This window comes from Mesoplodon bidens (genome assembly GCF_964165515.1).
Source record: "Mesoplodon bidens genome assembly, chromosome: 6".
In the NCBI taxonomy this organism is placed as follows: Eukaryota; Metazoa; Chordata; class Mammalia; order Artiodactyla; family Ziphiidae; genus Mesoplodon; species Mesoplodon bidens.
In genome coordinates, this window is record NC_138162.1 from 11,636,638 (window position 1) to 11,656,059 (window position 19,422).

Consider the following 19,422-nt stretch of genomic DNA (forward strand, 5'->3'; position numbering starts at 1 on the left):
GTTCTAGTACAAGGAGTACAGTAAAGCAGAGGAGGAGAGTGGATAGGGACTGGTGAGGTGGCAGGATTGCAGTTTAGATAGATGGCCAAGGGGTGCCTCATAGAGAAAGTAACACTTCAGCGTCCTTCCTGTTACCTTACGGAAATTCCTCCAGCACTGAGCTCCTCTCTCCTGCATCATTATTTTTTCTTCTCTACTGGTACATTCTTAGGCACTTGCTAACACGGTATAGCGTCTCCCAAACTTCAAAACAAAACATCCTTAACCACATTCCTTTTATCCTATTTGTTTTCTTCCTTTTAGAATAAAATTCCTCAAGAGAGTTATTTCTGTTTCCTGTCTATAATTCCTCTCCTCTCATTCTCTCCTCTGTCTTGTGTTAGGATTTAGCCCCCACCTCCACTGAAACGGCTTTTGTTCAGTCACCAGTGACCTCATGTCAAATAAAACGAGTTGATATTAATACTTGCAAAACTCTTAGAACAGAGTCTGGCATAAGGTGTATGTGTATGTTTTTGATAAATTATTAACATCTGTAATGGTAAGTCAAATGTTAATGTTTAAAAAACATTTTTTTAATAAATTTATTTATTTTTGGCTGCATTGGGTCTTAATTGCTGCCCGCAGCTTTGTCAAGTGGCAGCAAGCGGGGGCTTGTCTTTGTTGTGGTGCACAGACTTCTCATTGCCGTGGCTTCTCTTGTTGTGGAGCACGGGCTCTAGGCGCGCGGGCTTCAGTAGTTGTGGCGCACAGGCTTAGTTGCTCCGCGGCATGTGGGATATTCCCGGATCAGGGCCTGAACCCATGTCCCCTGCATTGGCAGGCAGATTCTTAACCACTGTACCACCAGGGAAGCCCTAATGTTTAAAATTTTAAATCAAGAAATAGTTATTTAGAAATAAGGAGATAAATATTGTGTTGAATGGGATTACTTTGAATTAAGGGTAAGGAGTATCATGAGATGGACTGCTATTTGCCAGTGGTATAAGCCTTCAGCAGTTTTTGTTTTGTTTTTCAGACTATAAACACATTACTTTTACTCAAAAAAAATTTTTTTTTAACAAACAGTTGATTCTTAACTGAGTTCTGAGTTTTACTAATTGATGGTAGAAATCTCTTTAGGGAAGGGGAGGGGTCTCCTTATACCTCACATGGGATCAGCCTCATCCTGATCAGTTATGTGTACTTTCTCTGGGGGTAAGTAGCTGAGCAGACGTCAGTTTTGTCCAAGCCTCTGGACCCCTTCAATTTCAGAATTTAAAAGTTTTCTAATTGTTGTCTTTTACTTCCTTAATAGTGGCCTTTTATTATCTTCTTGATGAAGGAGAATGCAAAGGCTACTTTAGCCTGAAGTTTCTGATGACCCTCTCTTGACAGATCCAGATGTGGCCTGTCATACCTTGACAAACCAGATTTTTCTCAATTTTGTTTGATAAGATGTAGGCTTAATGCTTCTCAGAGCCGTCAAGAATCTGAAAGATAAAAGCTGTTGAACACCCCAGAGTGCCGTCTTCCATAAAAATGACTGTGCGTCAATAGAGACAAACCCAGCCATATTTAGTCCAGAGTCAGGTAATATTCATTTCAGGCTTTCTCGGTCAATAATGTTGTCATATTCTGTATAAGAAAAATGTTAAGTTTTTGTTCTTTTTGTGCAGTTAATGTATATTGATCGTTTTCCTTTATAAATGATAAATAGGGAAGGCTTAACTACATCTTGTTCACTAATGTAAATACTTCAGTGAGATTTCTTCTAACACAAAGGCCCTATTTTTCTTACAGATTTTCATATCTGAGTTTAACTCATATTGCTTTTTTGATAACTCTTCTGGATAGCAAGTAGGTCTAAAATAAGACCTTTATAACGATAATATCATCTAATTGCAACAGAAGTCCTAGAAGAGCAATATTATCCCATTTTACAGACTGGCCCATCCACTCAGAGAGATGGGTTAACTTGCCCAAGGTCACGTCCTAGTCATAGAAGAGACAGATATGCAGGTGGGTCATTATGATGCAGTGTCAGGGGAAGGGAGCCTTCGGCTTCAGGAAATGGAGAAACAACCAATAATTACACGTACAAATGACTCTTAGCCCCTTCAAAGTGCTTGCTGTGGGGACCAGGTTATGTTTGTCATGTGCCACCTCTCAAACGAACATCAGAATCCTTGTGTGGGAACTGTCACAAGAACCAGAGACACATTGTTAAGAATATTTGTCACACTTGAGGTAATCTGAAAGTTCTCATAAACAGCCAAAAAGATACTCTGAGTCAAAGCTGGTGGATAATGTGGCTGGTGGAGCTGGTAAGGCTGGTTTGGGTAAAAGGTATATCCTGATTGTGTAGTATTTAGGGAAGCTTCTTATGTAGCCTGTAAATAGCTCCAAGACTACCAAAGGCATACTGACAGCATCTGTAGATTAAGCATGTAGGACACCCTTCTTTAGATTTGCTCTATATTTTATATGGCAGGTCCCCAATTATCCCCCACACCCTTTAAAAATTCTCTTAAGTTAACCTTTTTGAGCCACCTACTATGTGCCAGTTACTGTGCTAATCTTTTTTTTTTTTTTTCTCATTTGTTCTTGCAGGAACCCTAAGAACTAGTTGGTTTTATTTTCCTTTTTCAGATGAGAGAGAATATTGGCAGTTGGAAAGTTGAAGTGCCTTGTCTAAGATGAGCAGCGGAGATGGGATTAAAACCCCCTTCTCTTGGCTCCAAGCCAACCCCCTTCTTACTATCTCATACTGCCCTCTTGGTAGCTCGTTTATCAGGAGTTCCCTTTGACACTTGTACCCAGAGAAATATTTTTGGTATGATTCTGTTGACCATGGATCTGAAATCACAGAAAGAATTTCAGTCTGGATATTGCCTTGGAATGCACACCTAAGCTTTTCACTTCAGATTTAGTGAGCATTTTCTATGTGCCTGGCACCAGGGAAGCAGAAGGCCAATATGTGAATTTCTAACTGGCATACTGACCCTATTGGCCAAAGCCCCATTTCCATGAGCACCATTCAGATTCAGTCCACTCTGTCTGCATGTTGTTAGACTCTCCCAGCCCCACCTGTGCCGCTCCTCTGCTGTGAGCCCAGCCTTGGTGCGTCCCTGGGGCATGTCTCCCCCAACTCACTGTGGCTGCAGGTTTTGTGTACTGCAGTTCCTTTCAGCCCCTGTGTGTCTTGGCCCTAGTTGCTCCCTCTGTGACATAAGGGTGCTGCAAGAAGTTGTGAAAACTAAGAATATCCAGTTAAATGATGACAAAGGCATATTTACTTTACAAAGGAATGTGTATTTGTTTTATTCAGCAGATGCTTTTTAAAACAAGTTCTTAGGAAGGAAGCACAGTTTAGTGGCAAGACTGTTACCTAGTTAATTGAGCCTCCACACCTAATTATTTGTGTGGTACCCATAACTGTGAAAAGAATTACTACTTTTCTGATAGTACGTCATGTAGAGAAGGAAAAAAAAAACAACCTAATATCTTCTCCCTGTCAGTGTCTTCCTGTTAGTCCCAGAGAATGTGGGCTTTGGGCAGGTCTTGGACATTGGTGGCCTGAAGAGTGGGGTGATACTTCTGTCTCTCCCCCACCCACCCCACCCCCCGCACCCTCAGATCTGACCCTTGGTAGACACTTCAGTGTTGGCGTGAAGGTATGGGTAACTTCCCAGCCTTGCTCCAATCCTGTCCCATCCACTTCCACTGACAGCACCCACTATCTTATCACCACCTGGCCTTGTGACCTAAGAAGGGCCGATTTGTGGACTAGGGAGTTTTTCAGATTTAGCTTCATCTTTACTTCTTTCCTGATGAACTCCACCTGGCCGTGACTACCCCGGCCTGTGTAGTGGGTTGGGTATCTAAATGATGTGTGTAAAGCTTTCCTAGCTCTTCTGGGCTAGAAGTAACTAATCCTGTTTGCTTATCTGCAGCCCTTGAAGCCTAGATGAGAGTGGCAGTTTAAGAAGGTTTGAAATACTGGACTAGAGCCAGGGCCTCTTTGCCTGCGCACTCCACTCTGCATGTTCCAGCCGTAGGAACAAACTGCATTATTTTGTTTCAAACTGTGCTCAAGGGAAGCCAAGACCTTGTAACTGGAAACTTACCAAACAGAGAACTCTAAGACTAAATTTAGTGTTCCATTTAAAAAATAAAATAAATCGAACATTTTGTCTGTTCATCTTTTATATGTTAAAAAAGAGAGAGATTAACCTAGTTCACACTAACAACCTAAGAAGAGTATTCAAAGAAGTGAGAAGAAAACTAATCCCTTTTGGTGAAGAGGGAAATCCTTAACAAAATGTAATGAAGTGGCATGAAATAGAGACTCTGCAGCCAAACTTTCAAATAGCATAACCTGTCTAATCTCCATCACATAAAATTTTATTGTGGCTCAGAGAATATTAAAAACTGTTAGAAATAGATGAAAGGAACTTCCACTGGCAGGAAATCGGAGGAAAGATTGGTATGTTTTATTTACGTGGTTTTTCTCTGGTTTTTAAATGTAAATACAATTAACTGCTTTTTGAACTATGTTCTCCATGTAATTATGTGTGAGTTCGTTTTCTCTTGTTCATGTTGAACTATAACTAGAATGAAGAACCTTGATGTTATGGAGACTATATAAACTATGTAATATATAGAGTAACAACAGTTTAATTTGCAATACTTTAAAAATTGTTGTGACATCAACCAGCCATGGTCTCCCTACTATACCTTCCTCTCCTGCCTCTTGCTTCAACACATTGAGCACATGTTTTGGACTAGACAGAGGATTCAGATTGTTAGTGATTCCCAAATTCTGATCCATGGACTAGTTGTGTTAGAAATCACTCAGAGAATTTGTTAAAAATTCAAGTTCTTGGGCACCACCTCCAGACATTCTGACTCAAAAGATCTAACATGCGACCGTGGGATGTCTATTTTTTTAAGGTTCCCCAAATGATGATACACAGGTGGATTCAGAACCAGTGAATAGACAGTTCTCTAAGACAGTATTTATTCTTTGATTATTTTGCATCATTAGAGTTCTTTTCATTTTGAGACTATGTAATAGAGGCTGATTAAGTTTGTTTAGAAAATATTTGTGAGTACAGATTAGCACTAAAAAATTCTTTGTTTCCATATTTCTCTTTGAGAGAGCTCTGATTTTGACATTGGCAGGTCTAGAACAGAACAGAGCTAAGTATAATCTATTTAAGGTCTCAAAGTAATGTTGGGTGCTGATGTAGTCCACCAGTGTAATTTTAGATACATGTGTATAAATAGATCTAGAGAGGTGATGTTTCTTTTTAGCCATTGCACTGAGAACATTGGCAGGGTATCGTGTTTATTGTTTTAGTAGCGTGGTCAATTTGTGAAACAAATGGTATGTTCTTTAGATTATAAGACTGATAGCTTTTTTATATGACTCTTAACGAACCAAATCTCTACTAAAAAACACTAACAGGTAATATTCAAGTCACTGACATCTTAATATACTTGCAAAAGCCCTAAATGGCACTCAACATTGGCAGGCATCTGTGTGGATTTCGTTAAAGAAATTGGAGCACCTACTATGTGCTGAGTCAGTGAGAACAAGAACTCAGAATTTCCTATGGCTTCTGCAAGCTGAAAGTGTGGTCACTGGTGAGCAAGTGTCGTGTGATGTGAGGTTAGACTAGGTAGTTAGGGGCTAGTATAGACCTTGTGAAAGTTCACATTTTTTTCTCTTCTGCTATCTCGGTATCTATGTGTTCTCCCAGCTAGATGATTCAGACAGCCCTGCTTCTGCTGTCTTTTCCCAAGAAAAAGGACAGCAGGGCTGAAGGAGAGAGCACCCGACTTCAAGTCAGGATGGTTTTGTTCAGTTTCTACCTGTGTAACTTAACCCTCCCTAGCCATGTCGCCTTGGGCAATTTACTTAATCCTTCTGAGACTCTGTGTCCTCTTCTGTAAAAAGAGGGTAGTAGTAATACCCCCCTCAGGGTTGTTGAAAGGATTCAGTGGTCATAGGTATGAAAGCAGGTAGCCCATTGCTGGCACATACTACTCATTTAGTAAATGTTGACTCTGAATCCTACCTTTTCAGGGCAATAAGGTCTGATTTGACTTTCAGAAGCAAAGAAGGCAATAGAGATCCTGGAAGAGCTCTGAAGATTTAATTAGTACAACTGGTGAGAGTGGATGGTGAATGAATCCAAGCAACAGAGAATAGTCATGGCAACTCGTATGAGATTTTCCATATCCACCCACTTCTCACTAGTTACATAGTCATTGACTAAATTGTCATTTCTTCTTCAAGTCTCCAGTCATCACTACGTAGAGCTGGAGTGGCCTAAGAAGCTGCTTTGTTCACTTGACCTAGCATTACCACCTGACCAGCCTCCCAGGGAGGAAGACTGACCGCTTCCTGTCTTCATCTTTCCAGGCTCTGCTCTCCTGCCTCCCTCTCTGGGAAGCAGGCCTGATTCTTGCCCCAGGCAGAATTAACGATTCCTTCTTCATATGCTAGCACACTTGAACCTCTGTTACAGCACCTCTTTCCTAATGCGTTTGTGTTGAAGTTGATTGTTTGCATTTTGATCTTTTTCTATTTTAAATTGCTTGAGGGCGTGGCATGTACACATAGTGGATACTCAGTAATTGTCGGATTAATACAGATCATAGCACTGAGGCAGTTTCCTATGAGCTAAGAGCATGAACTCCAGAGCTAGACTCCCTAGGTTTATAGCCTACTTCTGCCACTACTGTGACCTTGCACAAAGTCCTTAATATCTAGGAATCTTAGTTTCCTCATCTGTAAATGGGAACAACAATGCTACCTACCTTATAGGGTTGCTGTGAAGATTGAGTGAGTTAAGTAGTACATGTAAATCACTTAGAACAGTGCTTGGCAGATAGTAAATGCTGAGTAAGTGGTCATGGTGGTGTCTGTTTATAGCTTCAATCTTTCTGAATTTACTGTCACTTTCTGAGGTTGGATTTGTCTGACAAAACTGTGCAGGGGAAATTTTTTTTTTTTCCCTATGCCTTCAAATCTAGTAACTCCTACCACCTGAAGGTTTCCTAGTTTCTTTTTCACGTGTGGATGCCTGATAGATAGGTTCTCATGATTCTATGTTCAGTTATGCTTTCTTTCTTTTAAAAAATGAGATTCTTTATTAAAGCAATATATAAATTAGCTAAACATAAATTATGATCTTAGAAATATTTTCAAAGAAATGTAAATATCCACTTATACTAGACTTGGGGATGAAAATAGATTTCTTCTTGAGTGCCAACTTGGATCCACTGCCAATGGTTGCACTTTCAGAGGGATCCGCAGGCCATGTCCTCACTCCACAGTCAGTTAGAGTATCTGTCCTAGGCACAGAATGGAGAAGTAGCTGTCCATGTATTTAAATGAACTGTTATCAATCCCAATGTAATTTTACCTTTTTCTTTTTCATCTTAAAAAAAAAGTCTGCAGTTTCCTCACATATGGTGCTATAGGCTTATTTACACTGTAGTTTACTATACCATAGTATCTGCCTCTGCTTTGGTAGCTAAAGCTTTTCTCTGGCAGTTTTATTTGCTTTGATGTTTTGAAGTGTCAGATCTTGGCACGAAACTTGTTACCCTTGTTAATAACTTACTCTGATTACTCTAGTTAGTAGGTAGCTTTAAGAAAAAAGAAGAGAAGGCGGAAGGAGAAGTGATTGAGTAGGCAGGTGATTGCCTGGAAAAGCTTCCTTCTTGCCTGGATGACCTTCCTCTTAGTGTAGGGCACTCGACTTGACTCCATGTTGCTGTGTTGGTTTTTGTGGGAATTTTTTCCTTCCCTTTCCTCAGAGAATAGTGGAGAAGCAAGAGGTATGATGAGTTCCACCCAACTGAATGAAAAACTACTTGAAGATAGATTGCCCTTCCCACCCTACAAAAAATAAATACAGAAGCATTACATTTCAACTTCTAAAAAAAGCAGGACATTCCTTCTTTCTACTCACATGTCCGGCATCTGTTTACAAGAGCTGAAGGCCTTTGATTTCTGAGGCTTTCTAATTTCTCTTTCTGCTAAAGCATCTTTGATAGTTTCTTAAAAAGCCAACTCTCCCCTCACTAACTATAGTAAACACAATTTGAACCATTTATAATTAAAGGTTTTTCTCATACTCTTCGAAGGGTTGAGTACATTAACTTTCAGAGTCCCTGAGGTTTTACTTAAAACTCTTTGCTGATCTTATAGTGGGTTTTACATGTACGAATAAATAAAAATTAAAACACTGTTTGAATCGCTTGTCTGATTTCCTTATGACTACAAGGGTGGTTTATGATTAAATAGAAGAATCTAGTTCTCAAATTGAGAAAGCTAACAACTTCTCTAAGACACGTACGGTTTTCTACAATTGTTCTACATAGGATTATTTTTGGTTGTAATGGGTAGACTGAAAAGTGACCCGTCTTTAAGGTTAATAATGTGGTACTCTTTCTATATTCTTTGTTTTATCAGTTTCCTGATGTTTGTGTTCAGAGGAGAAATCCAAATGGCTCTAACCCTGTGATGAAGCAGGTGTCAGTTTAATCTTTTAACATTCTGAGTTCTTGGATGTGAATAGTGACTCTGACCTCTGGTTTTTTTTTTTTTTTTTTTTTCCCTCTTTCAACTTTTGGAACTTGGAATCTCATACCTCTTCGTAATTTACAGCTTCTAGTTGTGATCTATTAAGCAATTGCAATTTGTTAAATGTCTGATAATCTTGTCTACCATTCCTCATGATGTTAAGCTGGAGGCATTCTAGCATTCCCCAAACATTTACTCAGCACCTGCTCTGTGTCAAGCATAGTTAGAGATAAGGAGAGAATCAAATGTGGTCTCTGTCCTTGTGGAGCTCACATCTTTAGTCTCATGCCGTTGGTCTCCTGAGATTATCTACCTCTGAGATCTTTAGAGTGTCAGGGATCAAGCATGGAGGAAGGCTGTACTCTGCACAGTCAGGTGATGGAGATGGGGTGGCTGAACAGTGGTGGTTCCTGGATAGCACATGAATTTCAGGTGCGCCCCTGTGACTGCAGAGATGAGAAAGCAAGACCAACTTTGAGACTGAGTCTGATGTACTTATGCTTAGTCAAGTATGGCTGAGGAAGGGAGCTGGGGCAGGGGAGGAGAATTCTATATGTCAAAGGATGGCAATTGCTCTAGATCAAAATTGTCAGAGCTGGAAGGGGGGACCTGGATCATGTAGTCCAGCCTCTTGTTTTCCATATTGAGACCCAGGAGAGAAAGTGATCTGCTCAGATCAAAAAGAGATTTAATGGAAACTCCATGAAAGTATGTGAAAAGGGACATGACAGAAAGCCAGACTTTCCAGTAGGTGTGCCCACATTGGAATCTAAACCTTTTAACACTCGTTACCTCAATGTCTAGAATTTCCTATGGATTAAAGATACTATACCACCTTACTTAAATGTAACTAATCCTCAGGAAGTGATCAGCTCTGTGTTTGTTTTCAAAATGATTATTTTCTGTTAATTGCCATTTTGCTTTAGATATTTGGTTATCTAACAGCAAGGCAAATTCTACATAACTTTCTACATAATTTGGCCATGCCAATGGGGTCAGTATTTCACCTAGCTCAGAATCCTGAGCATAATGTATTGGCACAGCATAGGCACTCAACACAATAGTTAACTTGTGCATTGTGGAGATGGCCATTATAGTCTGACAGACCTGGATACGAGTCCCAGTTCTGTCACTTACTAGCTGTGTGGCCTTGGGCAAGTTATTTCACCTCTGAAACTGTTTCCTTATCTGTGAAATGTGGTGTTGAGTGTATATGTGTGTACACACACACACACACACACACACACCCCAACTCTAAAATAGTACTTTGCAAGATCCTAAACCCCCAGCATGGTGCGTGGCACATGCACTGTTGAAATTCCTTTTTTTTTTTTTTTCCCCCATGTTAATTGCAGAGTTACTCTTAGGAATCAGCTGAATTGGTATCTAAGATTGTGACAGTCTGGGCATTATCCCTAAGTAATACCTCAAACTGAAAAAAAAAAAGTGTCTTTGTGATTTTTCAAACCCTATCATTGATGGCTCTCCATTCATGTCCTACCTCCACTGCCTTCTCCTTTCTCTCCCTTTGCCTCAAAGGAAACTATGGAGCCATATAGAAAGCTCCAGAATCAGATTGACCTTATGTACCTTTAATTGAGGACAGAATTTGCTAAAAGTGAGTCCAAAAACCCACCAGTGGTTTACTTTACAATTTGTGTCCTGGCTAGACTGGCTGTTGGCTGTGTAATTTGTCTAGTTTTGTCTGGAGTCTTAGACTATTCAGCTGCTTCAGGGCAAAATCTTTTGGGGTGTCATTAAATGGGATTGATAATTGGCTTCTGATGAATATTCATTGTGACTAATGACTTTGGGCAAATTTTACACATACTATCTTTCTATTCTCCCACTGAGTGAGATTTTGATAGGATCATTTTCCTCAACTTGCACTTCAATTAAATATTCACAATACCCCTTTGTTGACTACAATCCAAATTGTATACTTTCATTACTTTTAAATTTTGTATTCTGTAAGGAATGAGCATAGGCCTTTAGGACCCTTCTTTTTTCTTAATGGGTTGGTTTTAGAGTTTTGTTTTTTTTTAAGTAAGTGGCTAATGATAATTTATGGGATGTATGTTATTTCTGATTAAGCATAGATATGTCATAACACTTTTCTGTGGTCCACTTAGCCACTATTTCTAAGAAATGATGCACACTGTTTGTGCCATTTAGTATTTTGGAAAAGAGCCAAACAACTCCTTGTTTGTTTTCTTAATCAAATGGGTAAAAGCATTTTACTCCAATTGCAGAGCTTTGGCCCTCAGAAAACCCCACAATGGAAATGATGATCAGACATCTTAAAAGTTTGATTTTTATGAGGGATAAGTAATTTTAAAACCTTGTCATTTAGCTTGCTAGGGTTTTTTTTTGAGGCTAAAGAGACATGAAAAGAACATTGTCTGAAGATAAGATCTCTGCCACTGTGTCGCTTGAAATAGGATTTTGACTCAAACCAATTTAAGCTAAAAAGAGGCAGGTATTCAAGTTCTATCTCAACCAGGAACATTCTATTGAATGACTTTTTCAAAGAGAATTACCAGTGAATACATGTGATGATGATACCTTACATTTGTATGGCACCATATAGATTTTTAAGTGCTTTTATTTATTTATTTATTGTGTTGTAGAGTTACAGAGTAGGCATATTATTGAATAAATGGATGGATGAATCCATTGACTTGATTTTCCAGAAGTGGCGTATTTGTATGTCTAAGCTTGCTATTATCGTTTTGGAATTTGAGTCATATATATGTATACCCTACTCTGTGAGACTCATGAAAATGTTGGTCCAGTACTATGAAAAGCCAAGCCACTAACTATCTTCATATTGTGAATATATTCCAAGTGTGAATTGTTTTTTATTTATTCAAGAAACATTGCATTATCTAGCACATACACATACATGCATATGTATATATACATTGTGCCACTGAGCAAAAGAGAGGCAGGGTCTTTCTGTACTTTACAGTGAGAGTACAGATATACAGTCATAGTCCCATTAATAATGGGGGCACACGCCCAGTGGAGCCATGCAAGGCTTTGCAGAGGAAGGTAGTGCACAGAGACCCGGGGCAGGAGGAGTTCGCTAGGGGCACAGATCTGGGCCAGTGGGAATACAGAAGGGAGGAAAAGGAGTACATAACTACTCCTAAATCTGCAAATGATTTATTCCAAGGATAAACTTGGAGGAAGTAGTAGAGATTGTGGCTGGAGATGCTTCTCTACAGGTAGACAGGGAACTGGTGAAGACATGAAGACATGCCTGTTCCAGGTGTGCCCCCAAGTACATTTCCGAGCAGGATGTTACATGACTGGACCTGCACTTTAGTAAGAGTACTTTGGCAGTTGGTTAATGGATGGGGAGGAAGAGCTGGGGCCAAAGGCCAGTGTAACCCTCCAGCCTGACTTGAGGGTAGAGTTGGAGTAAAGTTGGTTCATTTTCCATTCACTCAATACCAGCAAAGATTTTTTATCTCTTCTAAGCCCAAAGAGATTAGTCATGTATACTATGACAGACAGCCCTGTTATGTTGTAACCTACCGAAATGGGTTGAGAAAAAATGTATTAAACCTACAAGCCTTGGCAGAGTCACTGGGATCTGCTCTTGCGAGCTTGTTGGTTAAGCTTCTGTTCATGGCATGTACCTGATTTAAAGAACAGGGTCTGGAGGGAAAAGGAGGGGGAAAATTAGGCCCTGGATTTAATACACAGCTCTCACAACTGTGAACCATCAGCAGAATATCCAATTTAAAGCTGTTCATGTTACACTAACCTCTGGGATTCTTTTAACTGGGCCTTGGCGCGTCACTCTTGCCACGTAAATGTCCTTCTGTCAGCAAAGGCCAGTTAACAGCTTCCAAAAGAAGCAAAGTCCTCAGGGGAACAGGCTTCCCAGAAACCAAAGAAACATTAAAGAAAAAAGGCAGAAAGAAACATTTGTTGTTGACTTTTGTCACTTTATAGTCCTATCTCCAAAGGTGTCGGTTTTTTTCCTTCTTTCACTATGTTGAATTTTGTAGCAATTTTATTCCATTGTATCTTTGTTTCCTAATTTTTCTGTTATATCAAATACTGATTGTATGATGTGTCTAGCTCTTAAGAAAAAAAAGAAATATGACATAGGGACAAGTCAAAAGAAGAGGGAGTGGAAGGATTAGTCAGTAAACAGTGCTGGAGCAATGGATTAACTAAGTGGAAAAAATAAATTCTCACCTCAGTCCTTAAACCTAAATTAGTTCCAGCTGGATTAAAGAGTTAAATGCTGAGGAGAAATTTGGAGGACTTTCTTAGTATAAAAGAGTGGAAACCATCATGAAGGAAAATATTTGCCCATGTAATTATTTAAGGCTTCTCTTTACCCAAAAATTCAAAGAGAATTAAATAAGGATAGATTATTTTCAAAAACATTGCAAAGGATTACTATCCTTTGCATATCCAGTATTTGCTTTTAAATCAATTAAAAAATGCTAATTCTCATTAGAAAAAGTGGACTAAGAATATGAACAGACCATTTACTTAAGAAATATAGTTTAGAACGTATAACAAGATGTTCAGCTTCAGTCATGATCAGAGAAATAAAAATAAAATGAAGATAGGTACAGTGACGTACAGGGAGGCCAGCATTCCAGTGCAGGGGTGGGGGGGTAGGAGGAGCCTCAATCCTTCATCTATTTATTATATTAATACATTTATTATATCTATTAAGTGCCTTAAAATATTTATAACCTTCGTCTTTAAATTCTGCATCTAGAAACCATATATAAAAAGTATTGACCTGATCCGATTATATGAATTAATGATGGAAGAGTGGTTAAATATAGTATGGGAAATTCATTGAGTGGCATGAAAAGATGTTTTCTAAGAATGTTTAAAGATATGGGGAAAATGCTGGCAAATAATGTTAACTTAAGGGCAAATCAACACTGTATTTACAGTAATCCTGATTTTTATTAGAAAAATCCATATGCATGTAATACCACAAAATGTTCAATTATTTTCAGATGGTGAAGACTTTCCTCTTATCCCTTTCTCCATTTTCTAGATTTTTCTACCGTCATTGTGAATTACGTTCATAATCACGAAAAAAAATACGTTTTTTGGAAAAGGAAGCTCTTATTAAATTTGAATTAGGGTTATTGAGTTAACTTATCATTTTAAATATGTTGATAAGTATATATTTAGATTTATTGCTGAACTCAAATGACAGTGTCTCCTGACTTTAATTGTTTAGCTCTGAATTTCTAATTTGCTTCCGTTGCAGTTGACTGCCTGCATCCATGGGTCTGCTGCGATGCTCTACCCCATGTTCTGGCAGCACGTGTACATCCCCGTCCTGCCTCCACATCTGCTGGACTACTGCTGGTAAGGCCACTGCTTACCCTGTCCTCTGCTTTTCCTTCTCCAGAGAATGACCAGGCAAGTTAGGTCTATAACTTGTAATGCAGTTGGTGACTCTAAATTTAAAATACTAACTTCATAGTGATCTGAATTTTAGATCACCTGATTGCATGGCCTGTTTGTTTCCAAACAGCTTTTCATATATGTCATGGCATTCTTAAGAGTTCAAGTGGGTAGATAATACCTTCTGCTTTCCTCAGTGTAGGGAAACCAAAGCACCAAGGAGTTGTGTGATTTTTTTTTTTTTTTCCTAAGACACGTTGGAAACTGGTGTCAGGAACAATTGAGATCCCCAAGGTCTTCAAGTTTCAGCCGTGCCGTGGCACGTTTTGTAAGACTTGCCCTCAGCTGTGGTTTGAGAGCACAGACCAGCCTTCAAAACTCTCTGAAGTCTTTTGAGGGGAATTTCACTATTCAGTGAAATGTGTTTTAGTGGAAGGAGGGAGGGAAGGAAGAGAGGGGAGGAGGGAGGGAGGGAGGCTGACTTGCTTTAGAGTCAGCTAACCACTTGGGCAAGTCACTTGGCTAAAAGCTTTGTTTTCTCATCTGCAAAATAAATTTGTTCTATACATAATTATGTAAAGATGAAATGAAATGAAATAACATGAAAGGATACCATGTAGAAAAGCTGGCTCATAGTAGATGCTCAGTAAATGTTTCTGCAGAAGCATCATCTTCATCACTATCTGTCTCCAATAGATTAACAAAAAAGACTGTGTGATCTAATGTCCTTATAAATAATTTCTTTCTCCAGTGTATTATGATTAAAGACATTATCTCCATACAGCTCAAGTCAGCAGAAGTTGATAAGGGAGTGATACACATGTATAGAAAAGGCTCTGCACTGTCTGCCAGAAATTGAGAGCTTCAGGAGAAAGGGCCCCATTTGAGGGGTCACAGCCCTGTTACTTAAGAACAGATGATTCAGGACATTTACCATTGGTTCAGAGAGATTGAGTCCAGGTCAGTCATAATTTTTGCCAGGATCTCCAGCCCGTTTTGCAGTCCTCTCAGTGAAAAGGTTCACCCAGGTAGCCAAATTATCCTGGGAATTTAAAGGTATTCAAGAGTCCTTCTCACGTTATGTGTTGGGCTCATCCTCATGCCAAGAAGCCATGGGTTCAGCAAAGATTTAGCTCAGGGCCGTGAAGTGAAGATCAGCGGCCCTCTCTAGTGCATAGCACTAAGTGAATTGGCTCATTTCTCTCTTTAGTGTGTATCTTTCTTATCAAGGTGGGTCTCTTTATCCATGCCTTTCTCCGACCTCTCATGAGATTAAAGGGCAATTTCTCTGTATAGATTTGTTGCTTCTTTTGAGCTTCTGAACCAACTCTATTGGTTTTTTCTGCTGTCACGTATCTCAAAGGAAAGGACCGTGTTCTCTGTCCAGTTCGCTGTTTGAATGAAAGACTGGGGGGCTGGGCAGAGGCAGACACAGCCGCCAGAGAGGAGGAAAGAGGCAAGGGGAGAGAAAGAACAAGCACACCCAGGGAAGGTGGAAGGGAGATAGAAAGAAAAGGTGGGAAAGGGGACATATGTCCCCTAAGACAGACTCACACAGTGACACCCTTAAGCACAGAGGATCTGCTGACACAGTGCCCCAGCCCTGACATACAGCACCCTTCACAGGCACCACCACCCCCCGCAATACATGGCCCCATACTCACACACACAGACAGAGGTCCCTTCCCTACAGACATGTGCCTCAGGGTCCCCCACACACCTCACCCCAGACATGTGCTCTACAGGGAAACCTTAGGGTTCTCCCTGGAAGAGACTCACCTGTGTGTCTCGATGCTTCAGGTAGGAACACCCAGGGGCTTTTGTGTGCAGGGATTGGTGGAGCTGAGAAAGTCACTGGAGTCCCTCTGCCTCCCTAATGGTACAGCTTTCACTTTCCATTATTTGGAAAGTTTCAGTTGCCAAATTGTTAGCTAGTTGAAAACCAGCAGCTTAGAGCCCCAAAACTATGGAGAAGAAAATGCTCTGTCAGTAACATCAGTGATAACAATAGTTGCCACTGCTGAATCTCTCCTTTGGCCCCCACTCGTTGGACCATCTCCTTACATCTGTGATCTCATTTAATTCTTCCAGCAACCCTGTAAGGCAGGTATTATTAGCTCCATTTCATAGGTCAGTAAACCAAGGCCCCTAGAGGCTTAATAACTTACCCTAAAATAGGTGTTATATATGTATAATTCCATTTTTACAAAAACAAATGAAAATTATGTGTATATATAACACAAAAATTAGATACACACACACACACACATATACATACATACATACATACATACATACATATAGAGAGGCAGAAATCTGAAAGGAAATACACCAAAATGTTAACAGTGATTTGTGTTGGGGAGGAGGGGAAGAATTCCGCATGATCTTTATTTTCCATGCTTTCAAATATTTCTATCGACACAATGAAAAAGTATAGTTTTTTTTATAATTGAAAAGTTTCATTTAAGAAAAAAATCAATGCTTATTCTGGCCAGTTGTTCTTTCCCGCTGCCATCTCAGGTCGCAGCCCTCCTTTCTTGTTTGCTTAGAGGATTTATTAGCTGTTTCACTCTTTCCCGTGGAAGCTGACCCAAGATCCTCTTTTCAACTTCCTCTCAAACGCTAACCCTTTTAAGAACTGTCACCAGCCTGACCGAGAGCAACGGTGCTGACAGCTCTAACCGAGAAGGGGACACTTGGCAAGGACGGCTGCGAAGCCCTTGTCACCCCAAACTTTCACTCCAGAAACTCAGAGTTAAGGCTGGTAATTTTTGGAGCCTGAGTGGGTTTTGTGATTAGGCTCCATATTGGAAGTTTCTGTTTGTGTGATAGCTGTCTCTCTCCTGTTCTCTTGTTTTCATGAAAGGACTTTTTGACATCTGACCTAAGGATGATTACAGGCCTGTGGAGATTGGTATCTGTTTATTAACTGCAAGATGTAGGAATGATGAAATAAAAGACCCCAAGAGAAAAAACAGATCCTCTATTCAAGGCTTGATTAGATCACCTTCAGCCTACTACCACTGCTCTGGTCAAAAACTACAAATGTCATGAAATTTGTGTCAATGCTAATAACTTTATTCTATTGTGCTCCGTGACTTTCACCACCGTTGAGTTTAATCTTTGGTGGTAAGAGCCAGCAGGGATAACTAGCATTTTAAATAATGTGCTAGGAGCCTGAAACATGTAGATTTGAAGGAGGTTTGTTCCTCTGCAGATGATTTAAATGTTAAGTACGTCCCCATGCAGGGGATACACGAAATGGAATCTGAAAACTATTATCTCCTGTAGAAATGAGCTCTCAATTTACTCACTGCACAGGAAGGGCAGATTCTAGTCATTTTCACTGCCAGCAGGTGCCCTTTCTATGCATAATAGACTTCACAAGTGTAATTAACACATGAAGACCACTGCTGCCAGTTTTTCTTCAGGTACATGCTGCTAGGAGTTTTCAGGACAACAGTGTAGGTTGTAAGAGCTTTTTACATTGCAATTGAAGATGAGGTGTTCATTGACTTTTGGACAAAGACATGCTAAATGGGGCTGAGCCTAGACCCTACTATTGGTATCATAGGTCATGGTCCTTGGACCCAGAGACCCCGAGACCCCGAGAGCTGTAATGTGGCCTTTGGTAGAACAGAAGTCAGTGTAGCAAAGCTCTGGGATGCAGTGAATAAATGGAAAGTATGATGCTGAAACCCTGCAATTATGTGGAAGACTAATTGCACATTCACAAATACAACAACCAAGTATTTAAGTTAACTTTAATTAGATCTATAATCACAGATTTTAACTATCTGAATAAATCCATTAAATACAAGTAGTCTGCCCTAAATATTTCGCAAATTAATTTTTTTTCATGTTCCTTCCCATTTTTGGAGAGGTGGTCAAGAAGGTGCCTGGGCTTTGTATCCAGACACACCCAAGTTCAAATCTGTTTCATCTCTTATTAGCTGTGTAACCATTAAAAGTCTGTTTTACCTCTCTGATCTGCCATTTCGTTTTCTGTGAAATGGGTTCGATTTACCCACTTTGAAGAGTGGCTTTAGGAATTAGAGATACTGATCATCAAGTGGCACATAGGGGCCGTTTAATAAATGATGTTGCTCTTATTATGGTTATTACAAACATGGGGCATGGATTTTGGTTTCCAGAAGGTCTAACTCACATCAAACGTTCTTCTTGCTTCTGCTGCCTTGTGAACTCAAGGGAAAACTTTATAATTCATCTTCTCTTTTTACCCATCAGATTGTTTTTATTTTGATTTTTTTTTTATTTAACTTGGGTTATTGTATGGTTGTTTTCATTTGCAGCTGTGGCATAAGAATGAAAAGAAAAGAAACAAAAGCAGATGGCAGAGAAAACGAAAGGAGTAAGACATTTCCAGCCCTTATGAATATTTAAAAACATGTGCTGCTGGTTCCTTTCTACTTAGATCTGTGCCATTCTCTTGATTTTGAAAGTGAAAATGAGAATGTTCCCTACCTTGGCTGATGGCAGCCCTGACCTTGGCCAGTGTTGGAAGAGCTTTCCCATTTCTGGGACAAAAGGATTAACTTGCTGATGAAAATCAGCGTTCCCTTTCATAGTAATAATCATCATGTATCGAGTACAGCATGCAAGTCAAGCTCTTTATAAACATTATTGCAAATCTTTAAAATCAAACTGTAAGGTAAATACTAGCTCCATTGTCTAGGTTAGAAAATTGAAGCTCAGAGGGGTTTAGTGACTTACCCGCCATGACACAACTAAGAAATGGTAGAGCCTGCACTTGAAATCCAAGGCCATCTCATATTAAAGCGTTCCTTAGTAATATCCTTTAAAGAATTATGGAATAAGTTGTACCTATCACCAAGATTTTGTGAAAAAAATCCTTTACATAGGCTTTTTGATGACTTGCTAATAATTGCGGACTTATGTTATCATTCATTATATTCATTCGTTCAACAAATATTTATAGAGCACTTACTATGTACCAGGCACTATGCTATGCTATGCTAATTAAATGTTGCTAACGAAAGGTCCCAGTAGAAGCCATATGGTATTTCCCATGCAAATACCTTTTTCTCCCTACTCCTTCAGAAGTAGTCCTAAATGAGGACCACAAATCAGTTCCCGAATTGAATTGTATGTTTGGGTTATCCTGGATACCTGTTAACATATTTTCAAATAAGTGATAAAATTTCCAAAGCAGATCAGAACAAGTTCATATTTTACCCCAAAAGAAGGCAGCCAGGCCAAGAGCCAAGTTAGTAGCTAACTCCTGATGTTCTCTGAGGGCATGGTTGAACCGAAAAGTTAAATCAAGTGTGTACAATTAAGGTTTGGATTTTGTATCTGACTTTGTAAAATACCTCATATTTTCTGACATTTGTAGGTGCCTCTGGAGTCCATTCTTCCACCCGGAGTGGAAGATTCTCTGTGAGACAGATTCT

General features: G+C 39.6%; 1 protein-coding gene across 6 annotated transcripts in view; it reads left to right on the forward strand.

The window, feature by feature from the left end:
• The window catches only part of DENND1A (DENN domain containing 1A), a 542,774-nt gene that overhangs the window by 304,323 nt on the left and 219,029 nt on the right, over window positions 1-19,422 (forward strand). For all 6 annotated transcript variants that reach the window (XM_081236287.1, XM_081236288.1, XM_081236291.1 and 3 more), the window contains one exon: window positions 13,848-13,948. In XM_081236287.1, coding sequence (XP_081092413.1) covers window positions 13,848-13,948 — 101 coding nt within the window. The remainder of the gene's footprint in view (window positions 1-13,847; window positions 13,949-19,422) is intronic.